Here is a 12,779-nt window from a genome sequence, read left to right on the forward strand (position 1 = left end):
TATTCTTCCTAACTGTCATGCTTTATTGTAAATCAAGTTCGATAGTTATGATAATTTTAACTTACAAGTTTGTTACCCATCCAAATCAACAATGACTGAGTTTTTGAATCGAGTTGGTTCAAATCATTCCCACATGCCTTCCACTCCATTCTTTTAGAACCACCACAAATCCTGACCTATAATAACGTCCCCAATATTAGGGGCGCAAACGATAAACTTTCGATTATCAGATCCCGTGAGCTACCTTCCCTTCATACCAAGCCCTCCACTCCTACCATGATGAATCCCCACCCCCCACACCTCAATCCCACTGCAATGCCTCAGACTTTGGGCGGAATATACGAGCATCCCGGCGAAGGTGAGTTTGCGAAAACATGAAACGGACATATTTAGGACGTCCGGAATTATAATAGTTCCCACGCCAGCCTGAAACACTGGATGACACAAGCAACGGTGTGTTGTAGGGTACGGCTTTTATCGTGAAAGGCCCGTCTCGTATGGGCACTGCTCTGCTTTTGTTCGGACTTGGTCGTAAACCAAACGAACGGTTATTATTGAAAAAGCGACCATCGAACCATAACCCATCCATCGAAAACCGCCAATGTATGAGAGCGGGAGTACTAAAAGGCTCAAAAATAAAACAAAAAAAAGCAAAACAAGAAGCAACGGGAATACTGTTGACGTTGACAGGTCAAAAAAGTTGGAGCTCGCGAATCGATTTCATTTCGAGCCTGGTGCTTGCAACGACCGGTGGTACGGAACTCGGTTTCGGTTCAGGTGGAAGCTTTTATTTTTTAAGTGCTTTCGATTGTGGGCCACCTTCCCCGATTAATGAACGATCTGAAAGCGGTACGGGTTGGAAACAGATACGCAACAGCATCGTAACGTGGTGAACCGGATAGTGTAATGAATGTGATTAAGTTCAAACTTCCGGTTAGCTTCGAGCCAAAGTGCAAGCTGTACGGTAGCCGGCGCAGGTCAGTCATGTTCATGTTGCGGGGTGTGTTTTGTGTTGGTCAAATTTACTGACCTCAGAAGTGAGTGGGAAGTGAGATGTAACAGAAATTTGAATTTAACTACTTGGCAACCACGAGCAATAGATTGTGTGTTTGTGGTTTCATTAGTTTCCTACATCCTTTTCATAGCATGCATTCAATGTACATCCTATTTTGTGTGGTTGGTATTCAGCATGAATTTAATTATCCAACTATTGGATTGGAGGATTTTTCAACCACTAAATGGTTGTTTGTGGCAAGAGCAAACATTTGGTTGACTCATTTATCACAACTCACTGTGATCACGGTTTGTCTTGTAATGCTTATGTGCAGGCTTGTTCAAATTCTAATTGAATATTTCCATCGTATCTGTGGCCAATTTTGCAATCATTCTCACGACCTTGGCAGCTTAAACACTATCGCCTGCATTTAACATTCTGCATTCAAACCATTTGACTAATATAACCTCGTAGGGAAAAGTACTGGCAGGAAAATTGGTATCCCGTCTGGCTCTGAAGGTGCCTGTGCTTGCATAACCTGAACCAATTATGGAAGTTATTTATTCCGCCTAGATCTGGGCGGTGGAGGGCACTGTTGCAACTGGCGGGGTAATTTAGCTTTATGCTAGGAGCGCCATTAAACACTCGCGACACTGGCCGCTGACGCTCGGTGCACCGGTGCACCTTCACGCGTTGGTTGCAAATTAATGCCTAGAAAGTACTACCTATCCCATCCTCTGTCGTTGCATGCGTTACGTTTATGAATGGGCAGGATTCCTCGGAGCGCCCACACTACACCGGACACGCTTTTCAGCCTGTGCGAGCTAATGCTTCGAAAGCTTCTGGGCAGTCGAGTTCCGCGCAGAAAGTTCTGGCCCACCGTGTTGGTAAGTGAAGTAAGTTGGACCTAGCCTAGTTGGCTTTTGGTTTTGTTACGATCTCTCATCTCCGCTGGGACGGTCATGGACGTCCGTGGCACGTTTCACGGCGTAATTGATTGCTTTGAGCGCATGTCATCGGTCGAATGAATATATTCTATCCTCTCTTTACGCTTTGTATTCGCCATCCGCAGTCCCTGCTGCCCGGATCTGAGTCACGTCGGATCGGTGTGCGGCACCAGGTGGAGTGTCCACATGATTTTAACATCCATCTTAGGTCCAGCGTAAACTATGCCAATCATTGGAGCCTGCTGACGGAAGCTTTGCAGCACGAGCCACGGTGGCCACGGATACGCATCGGTGATCCAGCACGCAACCGGATCACCCGCCTCCACCAGGACTACCCATCGCAGCACATTTGGCAGATCCGACCCTATGACATGCTGACCAGCGCGTTTATAGTACGCACAGCGGCAAAGATTGCGTCACTGGAACAGCAGCGCACTCTGGGCAGGTTCCGACCGGGACGAACTGCGTCCTCTTTAACCACTACCACTATTACCACCACCACTACGTCTACCTCATCCGGTCGACGGTTGAGTCGGGATAGATCGATCGATGTGCCGGATGACGACGACGACGACGACGACCGGGATGACACGCAGCGGGTGCAACAGATACAGCGGCAACAGCTAATGGTAATCGGAAAACGCACAACCGGAAGCTACGAGCTACGTCTGAACAGCGTGTCAGTTAAAGGCTCCCGACACAAGCGACCGACACGCTAGAAGATTCGTTTAGCAAACACACTACCCTAACCTAGCGTCCTTCCCTCATTCTTATCGATATCATTCAATTTCCGAGCTTACCTGCACTACTATTATCACAGAATCATTTTGTAATGGACCGTAGATGTCCTCGTTGAGAACAGTCTGGAGGTCGTTGTAGCGATTTATCATGCGCATGATGTCGCTAATGTTGGCCGTCCTGGGCCCATCGCCAGCATAGTGTGTACCATTTTGACCTAATATACGATCGAAAAGAAAGGGGAAGAAAATACAATTAAAATCTTCAAATTTAAATAAAATGCACTGGAACTAGTATAAAACACAGAACAAATAAACGTGGATTATCAGCATTTTATGTTGTATAATATTACCAAACGAAAAATTTACACTTCATCATAGACGTGCTGCCCAATAGTGTGTCTGCTTTTTGAGTTTTACCTCCGATTCGTGAATTTGATGAGAAATCAATTTTTTTCCACCTTGAGGTAAAAGCGAACAAAAAATAGACCAAATCCAAAATAGCAGGCGCAGCACAGCGAAACACGTTTCCCGTCAAAAGTGACACTTTTTCGTGCCGTGAGTACGGAATGGCCTGCTTTGCCGTTGCGGTTCATCGTGGTTCGAGTTTTCTGTAGAATTCGTTTGAATTCGTTGCATTTTTGCGCGTTCCTCACATTATCGAGCGCTTTGCAAATGGTGTTATGGTCTTTATCAAAGTTTCGTTCCTTCCAGGATAAACACCAACACGGTTAGCACAAATGCAAGTGGCGAGTGGAGGAAATGAAAACGAAAAGAGAATTCAGTTTCCGTTCCATTATGCAACTCGCAGTCAACCACGAAAAACCATTTTGCCGCTGGCGAAAGACGTAAAAGCTAAAAGCATAGCACCGTAAACTTGGTTTCTCGGGTAGCTTATTTTTTGTTTTGTAACAAATGTAGCTTTGGAAGGAAAGGAAAGTATAATCTGAGGAAAGCTTCACCAAACGGTTTAGATCTTTGTTCAGAGCATCCATGAAAATATGTGCATAAGATTGATTGTTTTTCTTATACTTTTTGCTGTACAAGATTTGCTCCAGATAGGTGGAGTAGGTGGAAAATAAATATTTCCTTCGCTTAAGGAAGCACGTGGAACAGGCAGCAAGGACGAGCATTCAGCTACGAGGAGCTCATTGTACACTGAACTTTTGCAACGATTGTTTATAATTAATTCGTGCTATAAGTGTTGTAAAACAAAACTAGCTTCCAGGGGATTAGGCGTCTTCCGAATGGTAATTGAGTTGCTGATGGATGCTTAATATTTAACAGCATGCAACCGGTGAGTCGTTCGAACTTATCGAGCTGAAATTATTCATCACCCCCCTCCCCCACTCAAACGCTTGTTGAAAAACCAGCACGAGTGCTGGTGCTGCTTCGGTGCACCCCCAATCCGTGTACTGCTGACAGGAACGACATCGTAAAAGTTTACGTTATTCCATTAATATTAGTAACACCGGTCGTCCTGTTTTCGCCCGCTGGAGCAAGCGATGCTTCTACTAGCAAGCACAGTGAATGATAAATGATTCATCAACAATCTAGTGCGATCTAGCAGCTGTAGTTTTTACTAGCCGGCATTGCTAGGCGGACTGAAACTATTTCGAAGGGTTCATAGAGACTAACTGGCAACACAAAGCGCAGGTGAGGGGGCTAGGTTCGACGAAATCCACCACAACGGTGTTAAATACTTTCACCAACATTGCTGACCTCCGAATCGGCGTTGCCGCTGTTGGCAGTGCTGGCAAATGCTTACCGTGCGTAGAGTTGCGAGGTTTTCCGGTCAAATACTTATGAAATACCGGCGGCACCATCTGCAGGATCGCTGCCGTGGAATAGTTGGCATTATCGCTGGATCCACTGTCGGAGGAGTCTGCGTAGAAACCGGGAAAGTAAAGCAGATGGATGAGTGCACTTACGGTGATTGTGCCAAAGAATACCCCCTTTGCGGTGCGGTAAATCCTCCTTGCAAAGTGTATGCTTACCATAGTTTATCACATGGAACTGCAGGAACGCGAACAGAATGAATATAATTATGGCGGAACGGATGTACAGCGTGTGTCTTCTACGGGACAGTGCGCCAGTGTTTGGTAGTGCAATCGGAATTCGTCGACCTGTGGAAAGGAAAAAGCAATTATTATTGAGTGGTGTTAACTAAAATGACTAATTTAAGTCTCAAAATAAAGTCGGTAAAAAGAAGTTACTTAAGCTGTTAAATATTTTCCATGATACACACTTGCTTACAAAAGTGATGTTCTGTTATGTTATGGTATGTCCCAAACTTCATTATGCTACAGAGACATTAATTTTGGAATTTGCAGAAAATGTAGAATTTCACTCAATTTTGCTTGCTGAGCGTGCTTCAGGCCAAAATAAACCCACATGCCATGGGTACAGAATCCTGCAATGCTAATGAATTTCGGCAGCTACACAGCCAAACGGTAGCAACGAAAGTTTGTTGTTGACGTTTGGAATTGAAACATCATCGAAAGATGGAAAACGATGTCTGCTCGTACCGAATTTTAATCCTCGCGGCCAAAACTTTTGCTACACATTAGCGGAACACACACAACAAAAGCGAACGCCAAACATGTGTGACTGTATGGTGTATGCTGTTCCGTGAAAGCAGTTTTAACAATTTGTCGTATCGCCTTTTTTTTATTCTGTCACTGCGCCGGAAGTTGGCAAAAGCACACAAACAAAAACATCCAGAAAACAGCCACGGGCTTGTCTAAGCGAATGTAAAACAAAAAACAATATTATTGTGAAAAAATGAAAGTTTTTCGAAAAAAAAAACAAAACTTTCCAAAAATCTCCGGTACCGTGTTCGACTCATGATGGCTGCCCCTGAGCCACTGGGCCATTCGTTTCAAGGGAAAATTTGACCTCCTGACAAACCCTTTTTGGTGGGCAAAGTTGAAACGTTCACTGAGGGATGTAAAGAAGACGGACGCCCAAACGGAAGCACTTTTTTTTCGTGCTCCCGCGCATCCAACACACAATACCCGACGGGAGATTCCAATTGGGTCGAACATGGTAGCGAATGTCATACATTTGAGTCGAAATTGTTTCGCACCAGTGGGTTTTATCTTTTCTGGCATATTTAGCTCGTACCCAGCGCGTCCCATGGGCGGGCTGGCGGGCTCACCGCGAGCATCGTTGTCATCGTTGTGGTGGATCATCGCAAGGAGCACGGTTTATTGGTCGGCAAGGAGCAGGCATATCACAACGATACACACAACTTTGCAGCTGTGCCGTTTGTAGGTGAGGAAGTAATGTCGATTTTTCGAATTTTCCGTTACATAATCTTCTCCATCTTAGCGTGGTGATGGGCTATACTAGCTACGGGCTAACCCATTGACTGCGAAAGTCGTCGGCAACTGGTAAGGCCATTAAATGTCCCCTCCTCTAGAACCTCGTCGTTGGAAGCCATGGAAATGAAATGAGCCAAAGCAAATGCACAGGAGCACTTTTTGGATAGAAACTGAAACTGAAAGTCTTCCGCAACTCAACACCGACGGTACGCATGGTGGATCAATTTCAGTGGGCTCCTGGAAACTAATATCCGGAATCCTTTCCCAGAATGTTTCCACAGAGGGAATTCAAATTCTTGATCATCTAATAAAACTCGAACAGTCAGCTGTTGCGCAATGTTTCCGGTGCTCAATAAACGTTGAGGAAAAGTAGAAATGCTACGTGTAGAGTTAACGAATCGTTTCTTTTCTAATACTTCAATTCATTTTGCCGCCTGAGCGACGATAGCACGCTGGGAAGAATACTCCCACAGTCACAAATGGAATTGGTCACAGAACGTTCTGAGAAGCGTATATATGCCAGCAAAATTGTAGGATGTACACCGGGTTTTGAAGCGATTGTTTCGTGGTTGAATAGGCTGTTTTTTGCTCTACAACGGCGTTATCAAAATTGGATAGTTATTAGCATCTCCTGCGTTTGTTGAACTGGTTTAGGGCATATGTGAAGGACCGAAAAGAAGCACAACAATCGACGATTCTGGCAGTGGAAATGTAACGTAGTACGTTGCAATACTGTTGTTTGATTTGATATCGTTGTCTGTGAATGTATTTTTGTTTTTGTTTTAGTTTGTACAGCGCTTAAAATAGCCCGAAGGGATGATTGACATTCTTCGTACCTTAAATTCAATATTTATTAATAAAGAACAATGAAGGATGAAAGGCAGCAGCAGACAATGCCGTGGGACATTTCTGACAAAAGATTTATTAATAGGGCTTAATTAAATTTAATCACTCTTTATACTGGAACGTTTTAAGCGTTTGAGACTGAGTGACTTTTTTATTCATAAAGTATAATAAGTGGTTAAAGGTCAAGTCGATGAGCTTTAGGGGTTACAAGTCAAAATGAATGGTCCAGCGTTGTAAATAAATAAAGAAACGCTTGGTCTCGTAACAACGTCAGCTCACCCTCAAATGGATTTATCCCAAATAGCAAAAGGATTCTTTGAGCTTCCTTTCTTGGCAACACACGGCCACAGCTAAACGTGTGACCAGTGTGCCCTTCCAAAGTGTTTCATTTCACTTACATGAAATACTAAATAATTCAAGTTGCACGCGCGCGCGCTGCAAAATCACGCATCACGCGACCATAGGGAACCATTAATCACGGCACAACGCACAAAACATAAAGCGTCTGTTCTTCTTTCGATTCCCATTTCTCACGACACGATTTATCTTCACAATTAAGTATTAACTCAACTTTACCGAACGGACTCATTCTACGGAATGAAATGTTTGTTTTCTTGACTTCCCCGTGCTGAGGTTCGCGGCGCTGTTCGAGTTCGTTCCGTCCCCATCGGGGACAGTATTGAAACCAGCTTCAGCCAGTGCAGTAACACACTCCAACACAACCAACCAAAGTGTTGCCTCCCGCGGTATACTAATTCGACGAAATGGATTAATTTTCCAGTGGCCGCGTTGCAGGACCTGTTCTAGGAAGATTCCAAGCAGGAGCAGGAGCATGTTGATAATTTAACAAGCTTTTCGTCTGTTAAAACATTGCCAACGCGTAATGTTAGCAGGACCACCTAGCGGAAAAGCCGCAGATTACAAAGAAAAAGGAAATCGTCGCTAATGCTACAAAGCAGACAACAGCAAACAGTTTCCGTTTTGGCACCGCGGGAGTTTCTTTAATATTGTTGGTGGTTTCTGTGGTGATAGCCATTGTTTTGGAGCATATTTTGTGGCGCACCATGAACCCATTCCCTAAGTTGTGGGCAACATTCTTATCACATTTCTTCAGCGAATTTCCTTCTAAAGGAAAACATTTCTTCTTTCTGCCGAACTTAATGTTGATGGGGCTTGCTTGCTATGCGGAGACTAACGTAAATTGTGTGTTTTTTTTGGAACAGAAATATGTTCACTGTATCACACAAAATACACCCATTCGAACGGAGGGGAATGAATATTCATCTACTTCGCTGTATCTGTGGAGTTTAACCATCAAGACGGAATATTCGGCTTGCTTAATACTTACCTCTCATTATATAATGTTATCCACTCGGCGGTCGGAGCTTGCCAAGAGGGTTTCAGCAACCGAGCCAGGACTTCCTGCGGGCTGCACCAACAAAGGATAGTCGGAACCGTACTTGCTGTCCTCGTTCGTGATTCCGATGCACGCGAAAATGGTTTATGCCGAGTTGTGCCTTCTCATTCACTGTATGTATCTTCAACTTCAACTTTAAGTTTGATAGAAAATTTCAATGCGCGAACGTCAGACTAAAAGTCACTTGAAAAGAAATCTTCACGGTTTGAATAATCCATTCATGCAGACGACGCACCCAGGAGAAGCTAAAGCGCAAGGACAACGTTCAGGTGAAGTGTGGCAATCTGCAACACCACGTTAAGCACGTTCGCATAGCTGCTAGTAGAGCGTCGTTCTCGGTTGCAATCTAGCATAATGTCCGCACCTCGATGCTATTGTGCAACGCTGGCAACACAAACGGAGACACAGTAGGTGCGCTTGGATTAAACCGTGAAGCATCGCTTCGGAACGCTTGGAAACAACCGTGTTACACCACCACGACACGAATAAGGTGCCAGGGACATACGACAGGGTGCGATCGGGTTGGTGCTGAGGCTGGAGCGGCAACAACACACGTTCGCTGGTAGTGCTGCAATTAGCTCAGCGTGTTGGTTAGTTATGCCCGGTAGCATCTATTTGTAAAGAAGAGAAAGAGAATAGAAAATGAATGTAATTTAAATTAATTTAGATGCATTAAGAATCCAGCTCTAATTAAATACGCGGTGCGACATTAGTACATATAATTGAAATTTAAATTACAAACAATTACGTGAAAACAGTATTCAAAAAATTAACAAAATATATTTTGAAGTGTACGTTTTATGAATACAATTTCTGTAAATACTAACAGAAACAAATTGTTAAAATGTGCGCTTATTGCCTTTAACAATACACGTAGATGCTAGAAGAAGTTCAATAGGGGTGAAAAAAAACATGAAAGTTTCGCATTAACCAGCAGCAGTTTCTCAAGGATCGAAAGTATACTGCAACACTGACTCTGATTGAAACGGACAGCGAATTATGAGACACCAAACGGAACTTTATATGAAATCTTACAGAATGAATGAAATAAGTCGCAGTTCCTTTTTTTTCTTCACTATACTCTGAGGCTGCTTTTACTTTAACTTCGGTTGAAAGAAGGTAAGCAAAAAGCAGCATCTGCTGCCGAGAATTTGAAGAGAATGATGAGAGGTAGGTTAGCTCTGGCGATGGCGACATAGTCATAAGAATGACGCAAAATCGACCTGATATCGTCATCTCGGAAAACTAAGCAGAAAACGAACGACTTGCTTAAGATCCTTTTAAGAATGTTACAACTGGTTGCTTAATTTAATTTCCAGCGCAAAAATGTCACAAAAATATCGCATTTGACACATTTCTCCTTTTAATAATACGCAGAAAACAGCGAAAATAGGAAGGACATACTAAGCGTGAATTCAAAACGGTCTGCAGTGAAATAACCCATTCTGATGGAATGGTGCTGCATACCGTGTTTTCCATTTCTTTTGAAGTGCCGGAAAATACGGGTTTTTTTTCAAAGCTACCGTGACTTAAGCTCATTATTAGAAACGATGGCCTTTTTTTGCTGTAATCCTTCATTTATCTCAATTCTCAGATACTTCTTCTCACAAGAGAAGCATACCGTTCAAATAGGCTCACACATTTTCACCCAGCCGGGTGAAACATCATCAAACGTCATTTTCCATTTTCCATCATCGTAGCAAATGGTTGCGGACAAATTGAATTGCGCCGAGACTCGTCTTGTTGCGCGGAGTTTGCATCGTAGATATTGCTTTATTCGTCGGTGACCGGCAGGGCATGTCGATGATGGTCGAGCAGCGTGATACACATTTCCGGCATAAAAGTCAGTTGTAAATCGAGCGTAATGAAAGTGGGAAAGCTTTGACTCACATAATGTGCGTAAAGTTTGAAAGGATAGTAGAAGGTAAATCCAAGAAAAGAATGATCTAGATTGCTCCACGGCGAGATTACGAGCGAGCGAAATGATGCGCTAGGAAGAGTAATTTGACAAAGAACGATCAATGATACGGGTTTTCCAGCATCTCGCCGTGCTGAGACCGGGTAGGTCTGATTGGTTATGCTATCGAATACAAAGCATTGACATTATTGCACCAACTGTGTAACAGTTGCTACATAAACTGTTTTACTACAAAACTACACACTTGACTACATATACTGTTTAACTACATAATTCGTGTTATGAATATCATGTTATCAGCATATCATGTCATGCTATAAATCATGTTATTAACATGTTGTTATCAATAAGACCATGATGTTGATGTTACGTCGCCTCCGTAGCTGTCATAGTTGAGGTCGGATACTTAATCTATTTAAGTGACAAGACATTCTGATGGTCATTTCACCCATCATACCAGTAAACTGACCATCGGGGCTTTAAAGCTGAATTACTACTGAAGCTCATTTTTTGCAGGCTCCCACATCCCAAGAGTAATTAAAAGTCGTGGAGTTTTAATGTCTTTACTACAGTTTTCCCAGTAGGATATAACCGGGACTGTGTTCTAGAGATGATGGGAAAATTCGTTAACTGTAAACTAGAAATCATGGATAAATAAAATATACCAGCTAGTTTAGTCGGGTTACCCAAAGGTACCAAGGGAGTTTGAACTAGACCAAGAAGTTTTATGTTGACAGGTTGGGAATAAGAGTTTTTTTCAAGTGCCACACTATGGATTGAATATTTCATGAAGCTTCAAATTCTTCCTCTACAGCAGAAGAGTTATTTTTTTTGGAATTGAAACTGAATGTGAAGATGAAACGCATCCGTGTAAATGTTTATTTAAAATGTCCGGATAGAAACTGTGTGTGCTTTTGATGTTTGGTATACCAAGTAGTTATACTTGGTGTATATAAAATGTGTAAAATCGTTGTTTCCACGGTTGGTTATGTGAATCTATTAGAGTTACCTTATTTTGAATTATTTTTATTAGTTTAAATATTAACCCATCAAACTCAAGTGCTTTGAACGGGTGTTCTTATATTAGTTTTAGCGTGTAGGTCTGATATCACGGTAAGCAAGAATGAAGTATTTCCTAGTAGGATTAGGAAGGCCTAGCAATGAAAATCTTGCAGCGCAGTACATCTTAATCCACTAATATTATCGGTATAAAAGAATGGCCAAGAAGGCTTCACCAGAAGTAAACAACCTGTAACGTTATCTTCATTCAGAAGCATTCCTTTGAAATGCATTTCTTCAATTTCAATGGAACGAGAAACGGAATGTATTACATTTAGGGAAGAGAATAGCAGTTTTCTAAAGAATAGAAAAGACCCTTAAATGTTCAGAAACACGCGCTGAGGAATCGAGCGTATAATTGTTATTGATTTTTATTATTTGCGTCCAGGTTGAATGTGAAGGCAGGCAGTTAGTTGTTTTATTGATGTTTGCGCTACTACCAAGCGGAGTCCAATTACGTGTTGGTGACTGTGTTCTGAACATTTCTGAGCAGAGGTAAATGGCAAGCTTTCGGCCAATGTTAACAAGTTGCCCGATGTTTCAGGATTCCAGTTATAGATTTCAACGTTTTCCTAATCAGTTGTTTGCTAGGGAGGTGAGTCATGAATTATGATCTCATGTCATAAGACAGACCTCCTTGTGTCTGTTAGTGAGTGATTTTGTGTAACAAATAAATTGAACTTTTTCTTTTGGATATTACATTCGTATTGGTTTTAATTTTATGAATTATCGTAATAATTTGTATACAGTAATTCTAGTGCAATATCTTGTCGTTCGTATCGAATAATTAATTTATATTATTATGGAATTTATAACTGAAATGTGTTATACACTTTAAAGGAAAATGTAAAGTTTATAATTGATTGTAAAATACGCAAAAAAAACCTTTTTGGAAAAGTATAATAGAGGACATTTCTGAACCCGCAGTGACATGATGTTATTTGCAAAAATTCTGCAAAGGGAAGCATTAGCCGACGGTTGCAATGAATGAATGAATGAATCCTTAACCTACTTTTACCATCGATACACTGTACGCTTGATGAGCAGAAACCAGCATCATGCTTCAGTAGGTTTTTATAACATTTTGCTAATTGGCTTTCTCTTCATTGGATTCCTACAACACGAGGACTGCTGTAGAGTTTGTTGTTAAAAAAAGCTATTTGCCAGACAGTACGACCTGCTGCGAAGAATAGCAACATGATCTTATTGAAACAGTGTCATTTGTATCAAGAAGCTATGGTATGATTTAAAAAAAATGCGTTTCTATAAATCATTCATAATTGGTGCTTCATTTTGTCCTACCGTCTTAGCTGTTCAGATACAACGCCAATGATGCTAGGGCATAATATTGAGCCTTGTAAAATGTCGCATTGCATCAACTCTATTTGAGAATAATTGGTTATGTCACTCCTGCTACTTTCCACCAAAAACCACATTTGTCAGTTAATGTTACATTTGTGTTTTTTTATCAATAAACTTTCTACACTCTATAATTGCACATTCTTTTGAATAGTATTTTAATATTGTTTGGGTGC

At 41.9% G+C, this 12,779-nt stretch overlaps 2 protein-coding genes across 20 annotated transcripts in view; one reads left to right on the forward strand and one right to left on the reverse strand.

The window, feature by feature from the left end:
- LOC1274542 (alpha-1,6-mannosyl-glycoprotein 2-beta-N-acetylglucosaminyltransferase) overlaps positions 1-12,779 on the reverse strand; it is a 39,180-nt gene that overhangs the window by 8,586 nt on the left and 17,815 nt on the right. For all 18 annotated transcript variants that reach the window (XM_061642402.1, XM_061642406.1, XM_061642395.1 and 15 more), the window contains 4 exons: positions 8,199-8,878; positions 4,676-4,804; positions 4,447-4,563; positions 2,742-2,896 (listed from right to left, as the gene is read on the reverse strand). In XM_061642402.1, the coding sequence (XP_061498386.1) occupies positions 2,742-2,896; positions 4,447-4,563; positions 4,676-4,804; positions 8,199-8,205 (408 nt within the window). In that variant the 5' untranslated portion in view covers positions 8,206-8,878. The remainder of the gene's footprint in view (positions 1-2,741; positions 2,897-4,446; positions 4,564-4,675; positions 4,805-8,198; positions 8,879-12,779) is intronic.
- On the forward strand, positions 532-2,745 carry LOC133391155 (uncharacterized). 2 transcript variants are annotated; one of them, XM_061642407.1, is made up of 3 exons: positions 532-977; positions 1,767-1,890; positions 2,067-2,745. In XM_061642407.1, exons 1-3 carry the CDS (start codon positions 907-909, stop codon positions 2,658-2,660), a joined length of 789 nt encoding a protein of 262 aa, XP_061498391.1. In that variant the 5' UTR covers positions 532-906; the 3' UTR covers positions 2,661-2,745. The 2 variants fall into 2 exon arrangements, with proteins under 2 accessions (XP_061498391.1, XP_061498392.1); XM_061642408.1 differs by having other exon boundaries at positions 539-977; positions 1,767-1,881.

This window comes from Anopheles gambiae, chromosome 2, assembly GCF_943734735.2.
Source record: "Anopheles gambiae chromosome 2, idAnoGambNW_F1_1, whole genome shotgun sequence".
Lineage (NCBI taxonomy): Eukaryota > Metazoa > Arthropoda > Insecta > Diptera > Culicidae > Anopheles > Anopheles gambiae.